Source organism: Amblyomma mixtum, chromosome 6, assembly GCF_055824585.1.
Source record: "Amblyomma mixtum isolate Tamu chromosome 6, ASM5582458v1, whole genome shotgun sequence".
NCBI lineage: Eukaryota > Metazoa > Arthropoda > Arachnida > Ixodida > Ixodidae > Amblyomma > Amblyomma mixtum.
In genome coordinates, this window is record NC_143017.1 from 154,094,911 (window position 1) to 154,116,814 (window position 21,904).

The 21,904-nt window shown below is 49.2% G+C and overlaps 1 protein-coding gene and 1 long non-coding RNA gene across 3 annotated transcripts in view; one reads left to right on the forward strand and one right to left on the reverse strand.

Annotated features, from left to right (window-relative positions):
- LOC149340854 (uncharacterized) overlaps nucleotides 1-21,904 on the reverse strand; it is a 118,732-nt gene that overhangs the window by 78,952 nt on the left and 17,876 nt on the right. Inside the window, exon 2 of one of the 2 annotated variants that reach the window (XR_016283658.1) lies at nucleotides 4,588-4,838. This is a non-coding gene — a long non-coding RNA (uncharacterized LOC149340854). Of the gene's footprint in view, nucleotides 1-4,587; nucleotides 4,839-19,143; nucleotides 19,221-21,904 lie in introns of both variants that reach the window. The other variant, XR_016283657.1, reaches the window with a different exon arrangement.
- Nucleotides 1-21,904, forward strand: part of LOC149340855 (uncharacterized) — a 60,677-nt gene that overhangs the window by 23,585 nt on the left and 15,188 nt on the right. The window contains exons 2-3 of the mRNA XM_089549754.1: nucleotides 16,386-16,608; nucleotides 17,443-17,790. Coding sequence (XP_089405880.1) covers nucleotides 16,390-16,608; nucleotides 17,443-17,790 — 567 coding nt within the window. The 5' untranslated portion in view covers nucleotides 16,386-16,389. The remainder of the gene's footprint in view (nucleotides 1-16,385; nucleotides 16,609-17,442; nucleotides 17,791-21,904) is intronic.

A 21,904-nucleotide genomic window follows, 5' to 3' on the forward strand; every position in this document is an offset into this window, starting at 1 on the left:
AAACCCCGCCGTGCATGCGGCGAGCCCGGTGTAGGGGCAAATGTTTGCTTGCAAGCGCATGTGGCGCCTTGAGGGACACGCTAAGCGATTTGCTGGGAAGGCTTTCACCTCTGTGGGAAAAGCGGTGCCGGCAGCGAGGGTTGCTGTGTCCTTGCGCGCTTATCTGGATCACGTTTCGTGAACGATGGGAAGTTTGTAGGAGACTGCTATTTGTTCTTCGTGCGGAGGGAAAAACAAGGAACAAAGAGAGGTGCTCACGTGAGCATGCAGCAGTGTTCGTGTTTTCGGTGGCCGATGTTATCAGATTGTTAGCCTTTCTTGTTAGTGAGCGATGACTGGGCGTCACGGCAGGTAGAGCTGTTCTATGTCCAAAAATGACACACACACAGAAAAAACAAGGATCAAGCGCGTAAAGAAAGAATGAACGATGAAGTCGTAAAGGTATCGGGCACTTCGATGATTAAAACGCACTTGGTTCTTTCCAAATTCCTTCTTATCTGGCACTGACCGCTGGTATACCGATCGTGCACAAATTTAGTGTTTTTCAAGAATCGAACTTTTTAGCGAACTCACACCACTGTCCGCTTCTTACTGCGTTCATACGACGCGCCAGTAAGCGCCACTTTTTAGACTTCCGTATAAGGACATCCGACATGAACTGCATTTTGATATGTGTATGCATAACAGACTGCCCATTTCTTGTCGGTAACGCAGAATGGCTGGACAGGCCCTTTTTCAGCAAATCATTTCCGACGTCTCGAACGGCCATCAGGAAATCTCTTTCGTTCATGCCAGGCAGTGGTCTTGATTTCTCATAGCTGTCGCGGAGCTACGAAAGAAAATGCGCTAAAGCTAAGTGACTGGATGTAATTTAGACAGGTGATCAGTTCTTCTAGCGGCCATCCATATGTACAGGTACTAGCCACAACACAGAAAAAATGGTCAGCACCTCTGTTTTGTTGTCCGCGCATGGTTTCTGTGGTCGTCGCAACGCAGTCTGCCCCGCGGGACATGTTAAATAAGAGCAAGCAACCTCTTATTCCTTAGGCAGTCATGTTCCCAAATCGTCACACATCGTCAAGACGGTTATAAAGTGCCAGCTCCAGTGGACAGACTGAGAACAGAGCAAAGTACAGGGCATGAAACCGAAAATGATTGTGGGTAACGCTAAGGGACACGCAGAGAGCAACGTTTATAGCAGAAGAAACTCGAGGTGATATCTTTGTTAAAGTCAAACGAGGACAACTGGTTATGGCGGGTACTACGATACAGTTTAAAGTTAACGAAGGGTGCCCTATTGCAGCGGATTCGATTTCAAGTGAACAGAAAGCAGGTCGAAGGCGGCAAGCAGTCACGTGGGGTGATGATATTAAGAAATTTTCTAAGTTGGTTGACCACGTCTGGCGCAGTACTGGGCTGTCTGGGATTAAAAATAAATGGCAGAAGTCTTCACCGTTCAGTGGATGTAACGTGTCTAGCGATGATGATATCTTTTAACGCGATAGCGTTCCCGTCCGCGTTCTGCAGAAAATCCGGCGTCGTCGGCGTTGTGAACGGAAAATCCCCGGAGAAGAAACCTAGTTTGGCCACCTAGGTCACGTGACCTTGTGGCGTCATAACAACCTGCCCACCGGGTTGTGAGTCAACTGCACACCATGCCAGGTGGCAGTTAAACTAATGATCAGTCGCGAGAGGTTCCTCGAAGAGAGCAACCCGGGTCTCACAAGCCCCACCGGTGGTAGCACCTGCCATCGCAGGGCAGTGACGCATCGCTTAACCGCTGCACCACTGCGCCAGAAGTTCCTCCCAGGTGCAAAGTAGAGAATGATCAAATGCGCGTATGTAGGCATTAACCCATTAACGCTATCGCATCATACCCTTAAGGCAGAGCGTTAAATGTCTTTTCCAATTTTTTAAACTGGGCCTTTCTGCCATTTACGTGTTCTTCGTTGCACGGCTGTGCCGAATACGTTCGTGAAAACCGTTAATCCGTATCGGTAAATTCTCCACGCTTGAGAAGCGCCATAGCGCTTCTGCTTTGCGCGTATAGCAATAAAGAAAGAGAGATAAGAAAATAAAAAGAAACCACGCAAACATAGTCAAACATCAATATGTGTAATGACGCACCGAAACCCTCTTCCCAACCTTCGGCAATGGTGGGCTCCTGCAACGCGGAATTGGTCGAAGCTGTCAGGAACGGCGACCTCGCTCTAATGCGCATACCTTCCGGCTCTGTTTATTTCCATGAAGAATCGGAACGAACTGAAGGCAAATATTAAATAAAGAAAAGAAAAACAAAACGGGGTGAATCCAAGGCAGAAGATTACGGAGTCCTCTCGAGGGTAAAAGCCTCCCGATCCTCCTAGCTGCCTCCTCGCGCTCGCGTCCGGAATGCAGTCCCCGCAGAGCTTTAGTCCGAAGAAAATGCCTCCCACGGAGGAGATATCGGCCCGCTTTGCCCGGTCATCTATGACTTCATTTCCTCGTTCGATCTTTCGGAGATCGGTGCGGAAGGAGAGTTCCCTACTGGAACTCTCCTCTCGTTCTCCTTCACCCCTCACTTGCACTTTGACGCGCTTCGGCGCACCTTACCTGCGAGCAAGCTGTCTATACGGTCTGAGCATTTGAACGGAGGTAATCAACGCCCCAGTGCAGCTCGCTTTGTTTGACAACCACGCATTTGCGCATCTGTTTGCAACCCCTCGTTATGTGTGCGTACATACATTTTTTTCTTTTTCCGAAGCTCCCGTGCGTCTTCGATCTTTTGTTTGTATCTCGAGCGATGCGTCTCAGCATCTGTACAGGTTTCGAGAGAGATCTCGCGTTTGCTGGCTGAATCTGTCTTTTTAGCTCGTCTTTGTTTCATTTCACGTGTTAGGGCTCTCTAGTATTTCTGAGGCACCGACAGACAAGTGGCTTACTTCTACTCCGTGGTACTTCCGACAATGCGTTCGTGAAGCTTGAGTGTCACTATTAGTAGAGTGTTACTTAGCTGTGCCGCATAACTTGAAGCTATACATACACGCACCTTGACGATGCCTCCGTTTGCATGTTTTCTAAAATTCTAAAGTCAGCGTGCTGAACAGTGGACGTTGGTTTTTGGTGTTTCCCTTTATTTTTTATTGTGATTATTAGCCAACTTTTAAACCGCATGCAATGACTGCGAAAAAACGAGTTATCTAAAGTGCAATAGCCGCAAACCAAGCGCTAAAGTCTTCGAAATACCTTCCTGCGCGGTTTTCGAGCTGAAAAACGCATGGTTGAAAGCATCTGCAGATGTTTCTAGCACCGGCTTACAATTCGTTAATTATTGTGATTATATCCAACTCGACACATACCACCAACTCGCTACCCAGCTTAGTCACGTCGACAGCAAGGCAAAGGACATTTCTATACTTGTCTTTGTGTTGAGCCAGGCCTGTTTATCACTTCAAATTTTCCAACCTTGCATCTGCACCTGACTTCCCGCTTCCTCGGAATTCCATTGATATGCTTATACACTGCATTGTTCAGCTGTAATTACCTTAACATCCACGCCTTCTTGAACTTTGTTCGTGTTACTGTATATGTGATCCTTTTCCTGCAACGGCCTCAGATGTGAGGCTAGCAGTGTGTTCAAATAAGTAAACAAATATCCTCTCCCTCGCTCTCATATAATCCATTATTTTTCGTCACATTTTCACATTCGCATTTTACGAGGTAGCCAAAACGTTTTGGCCGTTTTTGAGGGCGCATTGCTAGAGTGAACACTGATATGGAAACAGCTGTGCCCCATATGTGCTGAATAAATGCTGAAGTTAAAAGCAAGGACGCTGACTGTGACAGTTACACGCGAATTGCAACCCTCACAGCAGTCATAGCTTGAGCAGTGGTGAGAGAAATGAAGTTGTGGAACCAGCTCATAAGGGGTTGTCTCCTCTTTGACTTTAAGGTGGGCTTGTCAGTTGACGAACCAAGCGGCAGAATGCTTCAAGCCACTGGGGATAAATGCTGCGATTAGATGCACTGCCAGGCATTATTTGGTCCCGAAAATTCAGCTTCGTATATCTGCTTCTTCGTTATGCACCCCGCAGGTCTTGAAGCCGTACATGAAGGAGGACAGCACGTGGTGGGCTTGTCGTACGGTTCAAGATTTCCGATGAAACCGTAATACTTCGCCTGCACCGCGCTGCGTTCGAGTTCGGCAGTTTGGTTCGCAGTACAGTGCCGGATGCCGATAAGCAACGGCGATTGAAAACAGACTGCTTGTCATAGCTGTTCCAGCATTGCAAATCATTCATATTCGGTCGAGTGCTCACCAGTGACAAAATCAGTATCCTGTATGAAAGTCCATACCGTGCCTGATATTGGCTGTCATCACGGGACGCTGTGCCTCACAGCGGGAAACCTCATCTACACAAACGCAAGGGTTCCTTCTCGGGCTCAAGAGCTAAGACTACTGTGAAGGTGCAGCACGTTTGTATTAGTCGTGTTCGATGTTCCTACGCGCACCCCAAGCGCTTTTCCAGCCCACGAGGCAGCGATTTCTGCATCAATGTTCATTTTTTGAATGTGACATCAGAAATAGCAAGAACTTTTTTTGCTTACCTGATACAATCTGCATCTCTTATCAGATTCAGTGTATTCTTCTCTTTTGTCTGCTGGAAAAGTCCACGACCACTTTTACTCACCCGTACCCAACCTATAGTGCCCTGTCGCTCTCCTCACTTCGTCGGTGTGTTTGTAGCGATTTGGCGTGGCTGATTCCGTAATGGCGTCTTCCCTCTCGTACGTCTCTTTCTGCGCGTCGGCGTGCAATAAGTGTGTCTCAGGCAGGCGTGGCGGCCAACTCTCGCGTCCTGCAGATAAGTGCATGGCGCGGCATCACCATTAGCGTGCCAAGGCCGCCTGAGTAGCCTTTCGCAAGGACGCGCAAGCCCTCATTGGTAACGGGACTTGGAGAAACCATACCCTGTGCAAATTCAGCGTCCCGCATAGCTGCATGCGAAGACGTGCGGAAGTGAACGGCGGTGGCGCTGGACAACATCCAGCATTTTAACTGCGCTGGCTGCGGACGCACGCGATATGATAAACGCTGGCAATGAGCTAGCCTGGCTGAAGCGCCGGATGTTGACGGTAGTCGCCAGCCGCTGGCACGACGGTTAACATTGTGCACGAGTTTGGTATTTGTGTCCCAATCGCTTTCCAAATTCTCGCCTGATGCTGTGGATGGCTTTGAACCAGCCTTTTATTCGCGGCAGCGGGGTTATGTAGCGTTAAAATATTACTCCATCTGTATATACGTTGCTTAGGGGCACCAATTTTGGCTATATAAAAGATTAGGCCGGCTCGTCGCACGTCGGACACCATTAAAGTGCAGGTCATAAAAGATCACCAGTTACACTATACAACTGCTAGTTGACCACTACTAGTCTGCAGTAGTAACTGCTAGTAAACTAGCACTTGGGAACTACTAGTTGTGCCACTATTACAATTAGACGTTAGAACGACAACTAGAGAAGTCTTCTAGGTAGACTCGTTTCTGACGGAAAAAGTTGCGTCAGCAGACGTGATTGAGACTTGGTTTCCTCCAACTTAAGTGCAGAAGGACAGTGACAGAAACGAAGACCTGAAAAGTACAAGGACGATTAAATAAAAATCTTGGCTCAAGGGCAAAGTATGCAAAAGAGAAAGTTAAGTTGGCAGTATGAATGGGTAAATGTTTTCAAATCTCTCTGAGTGCCAACAAACGAGCTGGTGGTGTAACCACACATGGGTGCAGTTGATCGAAGATAGCAATCATTCTGGACTGTGGATTGATTTTTAATTAGCTTTATATTTGGCGAAGGAATATCATGGTTTATGACGCACGCCTTGTTGGAGGATCACCACAATTAAATTTTTTAATTTAATTTAGGTAAATTTAAACCACATAGAGTTTTCTAACCTCGCGATAAAATTTTGAAACCAGCTAAAAAGGACTCCTCTTCCTCAAACTTAATCGAGAATACTATCAGGAACTAATGAAACGCGATCAAGCGAACAGCAAAATTAATGAACCTCCTCCAGATGACGCTTAACACTAGCACAGGCTAATTGTACATCGAAGGCGCGAAGACTCTCCTTTAGAAGTGTTAATCAACGTTGCTCGTATTTCAACTCTAGTGGGTAATATGTTTGTATTTTGTGTTGACCTTCCATTTCTCTTGTTCGCATTTCATTTCTTGCCTTGCTGATAGAACAGTCACTGCTTTCGGTCGCTCTGTATTAACTGCTCACGTATATGCGAACCAGCGTCCGCAATTTGCGCCCAGCTCAGTTCGACTTTCCTCGAACGAGCGCTCTCTATACAGTCACGAACGCCGCCGCGGTGGCTCAGTGGCTATGGTGCTCGGCTGCTGACCCAAAAGACGCGGGTTCGATCCCGGCCGCGGCGGCTGGAATTTCTTTGGAGGAGAAATTCTAGAGGCCCGTGTACTGTGCGATGTCAGTGCACGTTAAAGAACCCCAGGTGGTCGAATTTTCCGGAGCCCTCCACTACGGCGTCTCTCATAGCCTTAGTCGCTTTGGGACGTTAAACCCCTTAAACCAAACCAAACCATACAGTCACGAACTCTCAAGCCGCTGAAACTGACGGGAACCGCTTGGCGCACGCGTACGCGATCGGTCGTGCACGCGGCCTTCGAGCCATTCACATGCATTTATACGACACGCTCCTGTCCTTTCTGTCGCGCTGAAGCTCGCACGCCTGGTTTTGAGAACTTCCTTATTTGAGGCCCGCGTCTTCGCACCAGCCTAGCACAAGGAGTAATTGGACGGCCTCCACTTAACTACGCGGCTATTTTCTAATCGCACTGAGACGCCATCCACTGTTATCCAACAATCGGCCACGCTGTATACTCGCTGTATATACACGGTGTGGCGTCTCGGGTCCCTCGGAGCGGCGCTTGCCACGACGCTTCGCGCCGACGTCCCCCTCCATTTTCTCACGCTGATCTCAGCGTGTACTGCGCGCTGCCACTCTTTTTCTAGGCCACGCGTTGCCCTGCAGCGAGAGTCGGCGTTCGGTGTTGACCGTCATCGACGGCGGGGCGTCCTTCGGCCTCCGAACGCCTACCACCATCACCACACTCTCGGCGCAGCAGCCGTGAAGGCGCCTACTCGCGTACGAGCGCTGTACACGCCGGTGCCACGGTGCCCTCTATGTACAGGCGTACAAAAGTGAGAAAGGCATCGAACGAAGGGTGGCGTATACTTGTACTCGCTGCTCATTGATTCTCTGAGCTCCGCGTTTTCGTATTACAATACATTACAATATATGCGCGCGCGCCGTTAGAGCGAAAAGAATGCGGGCACGGCCTCCCATTGAAAATCTCACCGTGCGACCGGTACCCATTTTCGGAGTTAAAGAATAGTGAGTAGGACCAGTTGGCGCTTAGCATTCTGGTGCAAACAGCGCTAAAACGACGAGAGGCAGAGGGGACGGTGCCACAGCACAGTGTCTGTATTGTGTCATCTTCTTTTACGCTTCTCTTTACTTTTAGGCTTTTCCACCGGACTGATTACCCGGTTATCGAATGAGTCAACTTGTTATCTTCGCTTATTGCGGGCTTTTTTATGTATTATATATTGTCAACCCCAGATTGCGAGGTGGGTGGCATAGAAGCGACACAGCTTATTCATTTGGCTTTCATATCAGTCAGTAAGCAAGAAAAACAATCTAGTACGCACGTAAAAATACATAGAAGCATAGCTCCCTCAATTCAGTAGTCTGCTAGACAATATTTAGAAGTGTGTACAGGTGCGAACATAAGTAAACGGAACAGCTATTCCGTTGAAAGTGCATCCGTCCCTTCTCTATCAGAGAGGAAGAAACATTGTTTATCCACGAGAAAGCGCACTCGCATCCACTACCACAATGCACATATACCACAGCTGGGAAATTGAGTTGGGCAACGCATGACAAACGTCAAAAGCCAATAGCGTGCGTCGTTTACTTTTTCCGCACCTGTACACTTGAACATGGATGACTGCCATAGCAGCTACACACGGAGGTGTCATAAGCCGTTCAGCCGGAAGGAGTGTGCGCTTCGTCTGTTGTAATTCTTTGTCGTTGCTGCAGGACGAGATTTCTTTTCCCGAGAATGCAGAAGACTTTATTTTTAAGAAGTCCAATATGAACAAAGGAGGCGATGGTGCGGTGTCTATACACTACATAAGACTTGAGTGAATAAGATTTTGACGAGTTTTGAATAAGATTAAGAGAGGCTAATCAAATTCAAATAACAGATACTAATTACCGGGCTGCAATGTTTGTGCCCTCAACGTGAGGTACTAATGAAGGGCTGGTGATACTGTCGATTCATCATCAACGCTACCTAACTTCAAACCTTCGAAAAAGAGGACGCCGTTGCCGGTAAGAAGACTTACACTTGCAAAGGCTGCAGGCGTGAGCTCGATTAGGGTCACTTGAAAAGCACACAGAAAACTTCATCGCGGTAATGGGAAGCGATTCAAACTCTATAGCTGTCCTCGCCATGGTTTCTTCGTTTGAAAACGAAGGACACCGGATGAAACACGTTCCACTTAAGAACGTCTCTTCTTTTTCATTCGAGTATTCGATAGTTTCTTTTTAATATGGCTGTAGCCCTGATGAATATGCCCGAAAAAACGACGCGAGAAATATCCTGAGTTGCTACTACGTTTTATTTAAAGAGGCATGGTACAATTTTATGCGTGTGGTGCAGAAATTTCTCAACGCATTTAGTTGGGCCAGTTGCCAATACGGGTGTCCTGTCTTGTTCTCTGCAGTGTTCTGTATAGTGTAGTATAGTGTGTGTAGTGTAGTGTTCGCTAGAAAAAGATGTATTTAGAGAGGTGAAAAAATTCGCTACCTGGAAAAAAAAAAAAAATAAGCAGACATCGACAGCTCAGAAAGCAAAACTAACCAGTCCAGCATGCGGACTACACCGGAATAAGAAACTAAAGTTCTTTGAGCATAATTCATAAAAACACGTGATAGGTGTGTTCCCGCTAACGTCGACAAGGCCTGCGCACTGTGCTTGCTTCTCCGCTCCATGCAATGCGCAGGGCTGGGCGTGGGAATAAACCGCACACAGAAGCTAGTCCCTTGTAATGTGCGAAGTGCAAGCGTGGTCGCAGTTCGAACTTGCAGCTTGCAAAAGCTACAGGTGTGTGCGTCCGTCCAGAAAGCGCGGAAGTCTTGCTCGAAAGGCCCAAGCTAAGGCCATTGTATTCGAAGGCCTCATTCACTGGGCGGGGCGGAATTATACAGCTGATAGCAATGCACGATACGAATGGCCAAAGCGCGTTCTGAAATTCAAATCGTGACGTTTCTGAAGGGCCGTGGGTGAGCTTCGTTAATAATGGTGTTATATGCGCTGCCTCGCCCGTGTGCAGCAACCGTGCGAAAATATTTGAGCACGGTTGGCATAGACAGCCTGCCATATTGTTCCCTTCTATAATCATCCACAAACGCAATAGTGTTGGTTTATGACCAAAACAAGTATGTAATTCAGGAGAGCATGCTACCGGGCTAGCTAGCTCCGGGCAGCTTGTGAAAATTTCGGATGTCGACAAAAATTTAAGTACATTAGAGTCCAAATATGGTTTTGTTACCCAAAAGCTGCTCTCATCTCGTTCTGAAAAAAAAAAAAAAAAGATGCAGCTAGCTACAAGTTTTTCTGAAGACCTCGCAGAACCATGATAGATAAGCCGGTACTTCTGTATATAAAGGTTCGAAAATGCCAGGTCCCTTTTGTACCAGCTGAAGCAGGAAATTTCTTAATTTGGATAAGTCTGTTCATAACAAGCACAGTTTTAAAAGCAAGGCAGAACACTAGTTTATCGTTTAGCAGCTTTTATTCCGTCATTAGTTACCGAGTTGGCAGAGGCAGAACTATAGCGGTGCGCACAGAGTAGACTTTATTTACTGCATGCTTGCTTACATGCCGTTTCCATGCCATTTCTTCTTGAAAATTAACAAAAAAATTCTGTAATTGCAGCTTCAGTACTAATTAGGTTTTCGATGAGAACACCATTAGCACTGCATACGTTATCAAATTTGTAGTAACTTCTGCTTAGAAACACATGGGGTTTGAAACTTGAAAGGGCTAGCTATCAGAACATCTAACTTCGTGCATCACGTCAGAGTACGTTCGTCACACGTATGATTCAGTGACGAAGAGTCGAACAAACGCACTTACAGCTGGTTATTTGAATGGGATAGCTGGAATAAGAAAAAAATCCTGGCTGTCTGGGGCGTTTTTGTTCGCATACCGAGTGAACAAGAACGTCTTAATGGAATTAATACAGACCGTGGAAGCGATTGTGCAACTTGCAGCTAGATGAAGACACGCGGGATCTCTTTTTTTTTTTAAGTTCCTCTTATCGAAATGCGACAGCAACGACTTGATTCATGCCTTCGACGTCAAGAACACATCGGCTTATGTACTTCGTAACTGCGCCGGCAGCGTAGGAGAAAGTTGAATTTCTTCATTTCTCATTGTGATTCCAGCGCCTAACGCCTACACAAGGCCATAGGTTGGCTACTGAGTTGCTTCACCGCCCAAGAACCGCCCTTAAACTTTCATGACTGTGAGAAGTATCGCAACACCATGATGTATGCGGATTCTTATTTGCGACCTTGATAGATTCTATTCGCAGGGCACAGACGCAGTGAACTTAAGCGAATGACGGGAGAACAGAAAGATGATTTGTGATTTGTGGTGTTCAACGTTCTGAAGCGACACACATGGTATGAGGAACGCCGTAGTGAAGGTCTCCAGACTAATTTTTACCACCTAGGGTTCTTTAACATGAGCTGATACCGCACAGCACACGGGCGTTTGGTATGTCGCCTCCATCGAAGTACGGCCGCCGTGACCGGGATCGAACCCGCGGCCTTGGGAAATCAGCAGCCGAACTCCAAAGCCATGGAGGACATAAAGCTGGCGCAATTCGCTCGCGTTATTTTGCAAAGGTATTAGCAGCCTGTCCTCCGATAAGTCGAAACCTATATTCGTGATAATATTTTCGAACTTCAAAGGTTTGTGTATTTCCCGCATTACTTTTCTGTCTGCGTCTTGTATCATTTATAACTATGGCACGTATATCTTTAAATTTATTATGCGGCCGAAAAACCCAACAGGGATGAAAAAATAGGCACACTGATTACGACAGCTTTTAATAAATGTTAAGTGACAAAAATTTTTACAAGCAAACGTCGGTCAAATGCAAATGCTCCTCATAATCGAAGAGTACAGATGAGCCATGAAGAATGTAGTTCAGAGGTGAAGTTCACAATGCTCAGGCTGGTTTTCGAAAAAGCAACGCGATTGAAGCAGATGTAAAAAGAAAACGGCTTCGCACTGTCGTTTCTGGACGTCGAACATCTGCTGAAACGCGAACTTACAGACTGAGATTTTGCGTTTATCGCCAAGGCCGAGATGTGATAGCAAAATCTGTCATGTGACAGGCCGTGAGGATGGCTTCCCGCCTTCAAAGGACTGCTCCTTCGGCTTGCCATGCCAATGAGCATTTTTATTGGCCACCAATACAACGTAGTCACCGATGCCTTATTTTCATAAACCAGTATTATAATTCCATCACCATCATCGCCATCATCAGTCTAAATACTTCCACAGCAGGACAGAGGCGCGTCTCACTGACCTCCAGTTAACCAAGTCCTGCGTCAGCTGCCGACACTTTAACCTTTCAAACTTATTATCCTTTATCAATCCGTTGTCCTGGAGCCATCGGAGGTCGGACTTGACTAATAGCAATCCAGCGACCTGTGCTACCCCATTTCAGTTCGCTGCAAACCTCATACGGTGTCCTACGTAGAGCTATCGCTGTTTGCTGTCAAAAGCAATTTTTCTTTCACCCTACGTGTCCACACTCGCGACACATGACATCCTGGCCTCTCCGAGCTTCTCTAGACACGAGCCATCCCGTGCCTCCCAACACTTTCAGGAGAGGCGAGCGGCCTGCACCAGGCCATTGCAGCACGAATCCCAGTGTTTCGAACGAATCCAGCTCAGGCGATAAGCTCAGCCCGATGATCCCGAGATAACCCGCAGCGCCACGCGGTCAGGCCGCGCTCCGACCAGCGCACACCCAGGCGCCACGCGTTGCTCCCTGCCGGGCTCCTTCTCGGCCGAAGATATATCAAGACGGTAAGCGTGTCCGTCGAGCAACAAGAACGCGGATCCGCGGCGGCGCGGGTACTGACAGGAGCACGTTCTCCGGAGAAAGTAATGTGCCCGTCTCTTCCTCGTTGGGAAGGCGCTGCCGTCCTCATGTAGGAGGATAAGCGCCGAGGCGGCCGTCGAGATCAGCGCACGGCCGCACGCCCTCGCTCTGTATCGAGTCCGTATACACGGCGGCCTCGGCGACGCCGCCACCGTGGCTGCCGCTGCTGCTGTGAGGAAGCGACAACGCGCGCAGCGAAAGCAGCGTGCGCGGTGCACTCAGCGGCTCCGAGGTTGGGAGCGCACGACACGCTTCAAGGATGTCACGTTCGTCTCGAGTGGCTGCCGGCGTAGCATACACGCGGCGTGTCGTGCACTCGCTCTCGTTCCTGCTTATTGCGGGGCTTCAGGCATATTCAGTGTGAACCGTGAGGTACAGCTTTGGTCAAAAATCTTCACGTCACAGAGCTCCCTTTTCGGCCGTGTATAGTTGGACAGCTATGGTCCGTCCCAAGCTTCCATCATAATCATCATCACCATCATCATCCTGACTACGCCCACTGCAGCGCAATGGCCTCTCCCATGCCTCTCCAATTAAATATATCCTTTGCCAGCTGCGGCCACTCATCCACCCACCTAACTTTCTAGCGCCTCTTCCACGCTTGCCTTCTCTTGGAGTCGAGTCCGTTACCCTCAAAAACCATTGGTTATCTTGCCTTCGCATTACATGCCCTGCCCAAGCCCATTTATTCCTTTTGATTTCGACTAAGATGTCGAAATCTTCGGAAATGCGTGAAAAAGCTTGTTCAAATTCATCCGGACTCTTGACTTCATGATTGTCTTAAGGGTCTGAATGCGGCCCAGAAATAAACTCTATTTCTTGAGAAATTTGGAACAAGGGTGTACATGGGGTGTTCGATGAGTTTTGCTTCTTCAGCTGCAACTCCTTTTCAGAAAGGTGCAACTCATAGGCGCTAAATTCAAACCAAAGTTTGAAACCTGCTGCCCTTTTTTGCTTTAAGCCCCCACCAGTGACAATGCACTGGCACTTTCTGAGCTGCGCGCTCTGAACCGCGAACTGAGCCGCTGCGACAAGTCTTAACGCGCACTTTTCATGAACGCTGAAAATCACCTGGGTTATGTCCAACATTCTTAGACAAAATGTTCGAATGTTAGAATACAGTAAGCTATTATTATTCACATATTTAAGGCAATGTTCCATTCTTTCGATGCGTAGCAAAACCTTTCTTTTATCATTTTTTCATCTCTCGCACCGAACACTTAAAGGGTCCCTGAAAGGGGTGTCTGAGGTTGGCAAACAAATACTTGCATTATGTAGAGCGTAGGCCACTGAACGTTCATGCCGCGTACAATACATCAAAGGCGAGTAGATAATTTATAATACATTTTCAAAAACTACCTCTCCCGAGCCTCGCGGCGACCAGCGGCGGTGAACTTCCGCCCGAATCCGTACTCATTACGTAGTTTATACTCTTTACGTCACAAGTGCTGGGCTATGATTGGTTCGCGGTGCCAACGTGAAATCACGCATTTAACAAACTAGAAGCTCTAGATACTTCACACTCTTACTCTTTTCGGAAACATTTCGCATTTCAGCAAGCAGAGTTGTCATTTATATGCATGTTTACGCAGGTATTGTGTGTTCGGTGTCAGAAATTAGTACTGCACTTCCGGTTTACATTGTTATCGTCTGCTCGTACCGCTTGTGTCACTCCGCCGGCGTCGCCGTCGAATCGAATATCGAGGTGCGGTTCAGTCACCGCGCTACTGATTTCTTTCGTGACCTCCGTCGCATGCTCAATCGAAATGAATCGGCCGTGCTGCGTCATTGATTGCAAAGCCAGGGACCGGCAAGATATTGCCCTTCGGCACTGTCTGCCGAAAGATGGAAGTGAGCGAGCTGTCGTCGTCGTCAGGATTCAGCGCCCGATTTCTGAACGGCGTGTCCTTAAAAACTTGGCCAACGCGCCGCACCGATCGTCGCTTGCGAACTGCCGCCCCACTACAAGCAGGGACACACGGAGCGGTGAGCATCGCTGCGCCACTCTACCCAAGGTTCGCTCACAACCGGTGTCGCAGTCGCACTTCGCCGCCGTGCAGCAATGCCTGACCGCTGCTTGGGATGGTGTACAAATATCACAAGGCAAGATCGCCTTGTTATCAGAAATACTTCTCGAGCAGCGACAAAGCATGCCTGCTTATGATGCGAGCTTTCGGCAACGGCACCGCTCGCGGGCGCTCCGGGCGACGAGCTCTGCTGCTGCCTGGCTGCCGTGGTCGTCGCTAGGCCTATTGCCTCTTTGGCATCGAAGCTGCAGCGGCCGGCGCTTCGGAAGTCGCCTGAGCTATAATAAAAGGCTTACTCTACACATCGCTTTGCAGTCAACAGCATCATCTCACAATAAAATAGTATGGTCACTTTCTGCGACTCCTTCAGCAGCGAAGCGAGCGGGCGCCAGGCGAGCCGGATCCCACATCGGGCCAGCGGCAGCTGCCAGGCGGTTGTGGCAAGAAATTTGCTCGTATCACAGTCGTTACATTTACCAGCAGCTCAGTATTGGTAAGCGATCCTCAAAAATGACACATTTTTCACATTTCTTATCCCAGGGTTTATTATTTACGTCAGAAACACACTTTAGCTCGTTTTTATGACGCCAGCAGACGGGATCCAGGCTGGCCAGCCGGCCGGCATGCTCGGCGTACATCACGTTCGCACAAGAAAATGCAAAACAGCCATGATACCAGAGAGGATGCTTCCTAGATTCGAGCAACGAAAATATGTCTGTGCAAAAGTGGATCTTTCGGCAACGACACCGCCTGCGGCAACGCCGCGCGACGAACTGCGCGCTGGTCCCAGGCTGCCCTAGTCGTCGCTAGGCCTATCTGGTTTCGCATTGAAACCGCAGCTGACGGCGCTTCGGAAGTCGCCTGCGCTATAATAAAAGGCCTACTATTCACATCGCTTTACTGCGAACTTGTCCCATAATAAAAGATATGTTCGATTTCTACAATGCCTTCAGCAACGGAGCTAGCAGACGGTAGGCGAACCGCACCAAGTAGCAGCAGCACCAAAGTGGCTGTGGGATGAAATATGCTTGTATCGCAGTCATCACTTTTACCAGCAACTCGGTATTGGCCAACGATCGTCAGAAATTATGCATTTTTGACATGCATCTATCCAAGGGCTTGCTATGGACGAGAACAAACAATACTAGCGCGTTTTTCAGTCGCCGGCGGCCGGCATCAAGGCTGGCAGGCCCAACGTTTATAGATACTTTGGCAGGCCGGTCCGGCGTGGCTCGGCCCCGAGCGCCCTGAGCAGCGCGCTGTACGGCACCATGACGCTGCCGCTCTCCGCGCTCGTATTGGCTCCCGCTTCCCGTCGTTGCGTTTTCAGCGCGCTGCTCGTCGTTGACATCCAGCAGGTTGGACGCAGGAGACGAGCTGCGATCGGTCGTTACGACATCGTTCGCAACGGCGCGCCGCAGCGAATCGCACACACTTTTCGCACATATGTCCCCGCCTTAAGGCTGAAATCCCATTTCGGCACTCATCCGCAAAAGTCGTTCCTTCAGCAGCGACGGTTGCGAGACAGGTGAACACAGCAGACAGCGGGAAAGCGAGCGAAAGAGCGCGTCAACCGGAAGTAAACAAACCGATCTCGTCGATGACGTATTTGTGGGCGGAGCATGGTCCCGGCCTGTAATCTTTATTTTTTTATGGTCCGCTCCGGGGTACGAGTTGAGAGGGAAAAGGCTGGTGGCCATTTTTAATAGCCATTATCTCTGGTTCCACACAAGGTAGATCAAAAATTTTTGCGGTAGGATGATGGATCGTTCAATGTCTATCAATACTTCGACTTCTCCTTGCCTGCATGGACACCGTTTCAGGGACCCTTTAAGGCTCCCATACAAAACCAATGCGGAGCGTTTTCGACGATAGCAAAAACGTTCATACCAAAAAAATGCAAGCCTGCTCACGGGAGATCTGAGGATGTATTGATTGTTTGGGTGAAATCTTACAATATATGAAAAAATTGCTTTAATAAACTATTTCCCGTTGAAAAGTGCTTTTGTCCAGATTTGTTGGGTACGAGACCAGGCACTGCAGAACTGCTGCGTGTTTGATTTCCATTATTGCATCCAATTAGTTACGTTGCCCTATGATGCGCAGCCCGATGGCGTCCGGACGCGAGCCTGCAGTGCGGTGGCTGCAACCCCTGGCCGCCTTGCTTGCGCTGGTGGTTCTCGGATCGGCTCAGGAAAGCCGCTTCGTACACGTGCCATGTGCCAAGCTGTTCACCTCCATGGCGCCCATGCTGAAACCCTGCTCTTGCTACCTGGTCGGGCCACCCGACAACGGCACCGGCATCAACTGTGACAGGGTCGCCTTCCAGGTAAACAGTGCGCGCGCATCAAAGAAGAAAGACTGCTCAGTTATCGCGCTGTGGAAATGTAAGCTGGGCCATGATATTAACTGAAGGAATCCCTCTCGGATAAGAGACACCGAAAGGCTTCGCTCACTTCTTGGTTTTCAGTGTTAATATTGCGCTTATTTTATGTGCGTGCGAGAGCACTCGTGAGTTCGCGTCACATTTCTTTGCTATTGCATTTAGATGACAGCAGTGTGGAGCGTTAAAAATGAACGGCCGAATATTGGACTGAGAAGATACGCAGCCCAAGGGCAGTCGAAATGATTTTTACACTAGGTTAGCCATTGCACCACGAAAGACTACCCTATTATCATTTCTTTCTCGCGCATATATATATTTGTTTGCTCGATCATTTACTTCTTTGTTTCTTTCTTCCTTCTTTATTTCTCTCTTTAAGCGAACAGCGCAGGAAACAAGACATGGGCAAACAGACGGGCACAAACTGGCTCCATTTCTTTCTTTCTTTCTTTCTTTCTTTCTTTCTTTCTTTCTTTCTTTCTTTCTTTCTTTCTTTCTTTCTTTCTTTCTTTCTTGCTTTCTTTCTTTCTTCCTTTCCTTCTTTTTTCTTCCTTTCTTCCCTTCCTTCCTTCCTTCTTTCTTTTTATAAGCCTGGTTGGTGCTCCGTTAAGACAAACCTATCATCATTTATTTCCTTCTTTTGTACCTTTTTTTCCTCGGTTGCCTATACGCACCCTGCGGTGATCATCATTAGCGTCTCCGAGCTGCACTGTCGGGCCCGTGCAGCCGCACAAACAAACAAACAAACACTGCGCCATTCTCACCCCACTGACCACGCAGGGCAACTTCCCGATGCTGCCGTACCGGCAGCGGATCCACCGGTTCTCCCAACGGCACGCGGGCGTCCAGGACCTCGAGGCGCAGCTGTTCACCGCCAGCGGGGTGCCCCTGCGCGTGCTCGACCTGTCGCACAACCGGGTGCGCAGGCTCAGCGAGCGCCTCCTGGAGGGCGTACAGGGCAGCCTGCAGGAACTCCACCTGGGCTCCAACCTGCTCGGCGACCAGCTGAGCCCCGTCTTCGCCACCAACGAGTTCCGCGCGCTGCGCGAACTGCGCCTGCTCGACCTGTCCGACAACCGGATACAGGGCGTCGACTCGGCCGTCTTCAAGGGGCTCGACAAGCTGGAGGTACTATGGTATACCGTACATGCTGCACGCAGGCACGCCGCGATGCTGTGGAGTCGAACGTTTAGTAAAACGTATTAAATGTTTAATATGTATTGAGGAGAGTGTGCGGCAGTTAGGTGTCTCAAACTTGCAGCTCCAAGGAATAAAATTGAGGACAGGGCAATGACCTATGGAAATAAAAATGGTGGAGGCAGGGAGGGAGAACATAGTCAAGAAACAAGCGCGAGTTGAGGATATCCTAGCTGAGATCAGGAAGAGGAGCTCTAGATGGGCGTGGGGAGGGCATATAATGTGGAGAACACATAACCGATAGCCCCTTAGGTAACACAGAGTAGGTTCCAAGAGAAGGCAAGCGTAGCAGGGGCCGACTGGGATTTGTTGTGTTGTTATGGACTAGTAGCACATAGGCAGCTAAGGCCATCATGCGCCAAGCACAAGGTAAATGAAATGTTTTTAGGACGGATGAAATTAAAAAGTTTGCAGGTGTAAGGTGGCGGAAGCGCAGAACAGGATGAATAGAGGTCAATGGACAAGGCATTTGTTTTGCATTGTAAGTTGGTGGGATAATGATGAGCAGAATTGCAACTCTCTTTCCGAAACTGCAATGAGGGAATACTCAACTCTGCAACGCATCGTGCTCGTTGGTAAATATAGCTTGTGGGACATGGGCAACTGCGTAGATCGTTTAAAATAGCAAATGTCACTCGCGACTCCTGCATCGGTTCCCTCGGTTCCTTGGGATCCTGCCTATAGAATACGCGTTTACTGCGTAAATAGGACGGGAGTACTATACAACCAGGTCACACGTGTTTTCCTATGATGAGAGCTGGTAGGCCGCGACAGAAACGAGCATGTGCCAACGTATAAACACTGCGGGAATATTTTAATCAGCTCTCCTTCCTTCGTCAGTTGCTCAGGTTTCTATTTATATTGTTTGACTTTGTTGACCTCAGATTTTTTTTCTCTTTCTGCAGTCACTGGCCGTTTGTCCCTCTTATCTTTTGTATACGCTCCAGCAGCAAAATGATGAAACGCAGACGTTCGGTGCTGTCGCCTTCTGCGCTAAGATATCAACGCATTCCCTTCTCTTATGTCTCCTTCAGAACAGATAACGGCTGCTGATCTCATAGCTTCTGAGGTCTGTTCGAATGCTGCTGCGAAGTGCAGAAATGATTATGAGAGGTGGCACTGAAAACAAAAAAAAAAACATTCTATCAATAATTAGCGGCAGCAACGTCAAGTCGAGTGCCGCAATCCCCGAGTAATGCCTGATCTCACGTACGCAGTATATCGCAGCTCACATCAGTAACGCACAACAACCGTCGCGGTATGAAACGCAGCTCACGCACTCACCATCTTAACGCAGTCTCCAAATTCGAGATGCCGCCGGCTGGCTGTAAACACAGGGCTGATTCTGAAGATGCCTCAGCCTAGAGAAAGGGCGGTGGGGGGGGGGGGGGGGGGGGGGGGAGGGAAGAAAGGGCGGGAGAGGTGGTCGTTACAACACTCCATCGCTCGCTCGCCGCGTTCCTCCACGATGCGAGAGAGCAACAGGATTCCTTTCACGAGATGCGGTGCCTCGCTTCGGCGCGGGCAGAGGCGCATGGGAAACAAGCCGTTTCGCTTTCCTTCCACGGCCGTCCAGGCGGACAACAACGGCGCAGCTAGGAGCGGCTAGTCGAGCTGAAGAAAGGCCAGGCCCTGTCCGGGCCGAGCGCGCGTCGACGGTGGTGTTGCGCGAGACACGATCACGTTTTGTCGCCGCGACGAAAGGAAGCCGCCGCCCATTGAAAGCAGCGGCCTTGTGTGCGTGTGTACCTCCCCAGCCCTGCCTTGTCCTCTCCCCTCCCCTCTTTCTTTCGCTCTCTCTCTCAGTGGTGGTGCTCTCTTCACGCGGAGTACCGTCGCAAGGTTGTGCCCCAGCAGCAGTGGTGAACTGACCCCCCCAAGCGCAGCGGCGGTGAAATTCCGTTCGCGCCGCGGCAGTGCACGCTCTCTGTTTTGCCGTCCACTCATGCGGCCTTGGGCTCGGGGCGTGTGTGCGCGCCTGTGGGAGTGTGGCCGTTGGCGTTCATATAGCGATCGTTCAGCGAGGCGAAATATCCACTCTGCCCTGCATTTTTTTTTTTTTGGTGGGCGGTTACAGCCAGTTCAGCAGTGGTTAATAACGTGGCCTCGCGTTGTTCGTTTCGTACTTGCAGCTTCATTTTATTTTAATTTATTTTTTTACAGCGACAAACCTATGAAGGACATTCTCCGAAGTAAAGGAGAACCACTAAGCGACGCATAAAAGTCACTGGGTCGGAAATGTATGACCTGCACACATGTTCAAATAGTCCTAGAGGAAGCCATGTACTCATGGAAGCGACGTGGAAGGGTAGAGTTTTTGCCCTTTGCGAAAGGAAAAAAATTCAGTCATAAGGCTCTTCCCCCCCCCCCCCCCCCCCCCCGCCGTAAATATGATCATTTTATTGTGAGGAAACCTGGAGCAACAGCTGGAATCAGCCGATCGCCATCGTACTGTGCGTTGGCGTCGTTGCCTCTGCGGCTGGTGCGACGGCAAGTGAGTCATTCATCTCGTATACAAGAAAATACGGGGTTCGAATCCCGATGCCACCTGAAACCTGCCTGCTTTTCTGGTGGTTCCAACAGCTGTTCGGTCGTGTGGTGTTCGACTCTATTTTGGAACGAAACTCCACTGAAAGGTCACATGAATAAGGTCAAAAGGAGATACAACGACAGAATGAAACGTGGAGTTGCCGTGTCTTAAGCTATGTCTCCGAGACACCAGCAAGCATGTCATCATGAGGTGAAGCGCTTCCGTGTATCGGCAGAAGTGCTATAGCGAGAAGTACTATCCGCGTGGCGCTGCGCGCAGTGACAGACGGTCGTTTCATTAATGGCACCACTATTGACGACGAGCGAAGGCTCTTGCTTGGCTTCTCCGACGTTTCTACATTGTATCCGGAGCCTTGACACGCAAAATGGTATAATCATCACGTGCCGACCGCTATTACATTATCCGTCGCTCCGGCCGCGTCAGATGTCGGCGCGCGCTCGACCTCTCAACGTCCGCCACATCACGTCGCGCGCCACGAAGCGAAGCAATAAAACGGCCGATTGAACGCGCGGAATTACGTTCGCCCCGTTCGCGCTTAGCACTGGCGTACGTTGCGTATTCGAACTGCTCGATATTGCGCTCGTCACGGAACGCTGAGCCACCTGCGATTTCTCGGTTCGTGCGACGCTTTCTTGTGCGGTCCGCAACGCTTTACGAGCCCATTTGCCTGAGCGAAGCCTGCACGTGAATCTAAATTGCCCGTGTCACGAACGGGACCGGGCGTGTTGGGCTGTGACCGAGCTGCTTGCTTCTCGATTGGTCTTTTGTTACTTTGTTCGCTCGCGGGTTCGACTTCGTGCAACCTTAACACCTCCGGGGTCGCTTTGTGTAATCTTTTATGGCCACTTAACAGGCTTAACGCCGGCGCCGCCCTCGCTGCATTTATTATACGACGCTGCGTGAAACGGATTTTGCGTTTTTCCTGCACGCTAAACTCGTTCTGCTATCGTGGGAGGTGGCTGGAGAAAGCATACGCCTGCGCCAAGGGGCACGAGCGCGGTTGCGGTCAGAAGAAGCAGTAAACATAATACAAACGAGACGTACAAAAAGAAATGGTCCGCCCAGTTGATTAGTATTTATGACCGCTGTTTTGCTTTCCCATAAATTTTTATTCTTTAAGGGGTGCGAGGGCGAGCTATGCCGTGCGGGAAACTTATCTTTGCTTGCGTCCTGGCTATGTATCTAAAGATACAATAGTTGGTCTGTTGTGCACTCGGCGTTCTAAAACCGGTCGGCCGGTTGTTTTCGCAGGCGAAACGACGAGCCAGAAGAAGGGAGATGGTCGGAAAGTCGGAAAATTATGTGAAGGCAGAATTAATGTATCACATAAAAATTCCCCACCGAATTGTGTTGCTTTAATACTTAAAAGACTATCTTGAAAAAAGACTATCTTGAAAAGCATGTCAGCAGAAGCCATATGTAGTTGGCTGTGTCCCACGTGCGCTAAACGTGAAACACGTGTGACGAACACTGAAAGCGAGCCTGGCTCTAACC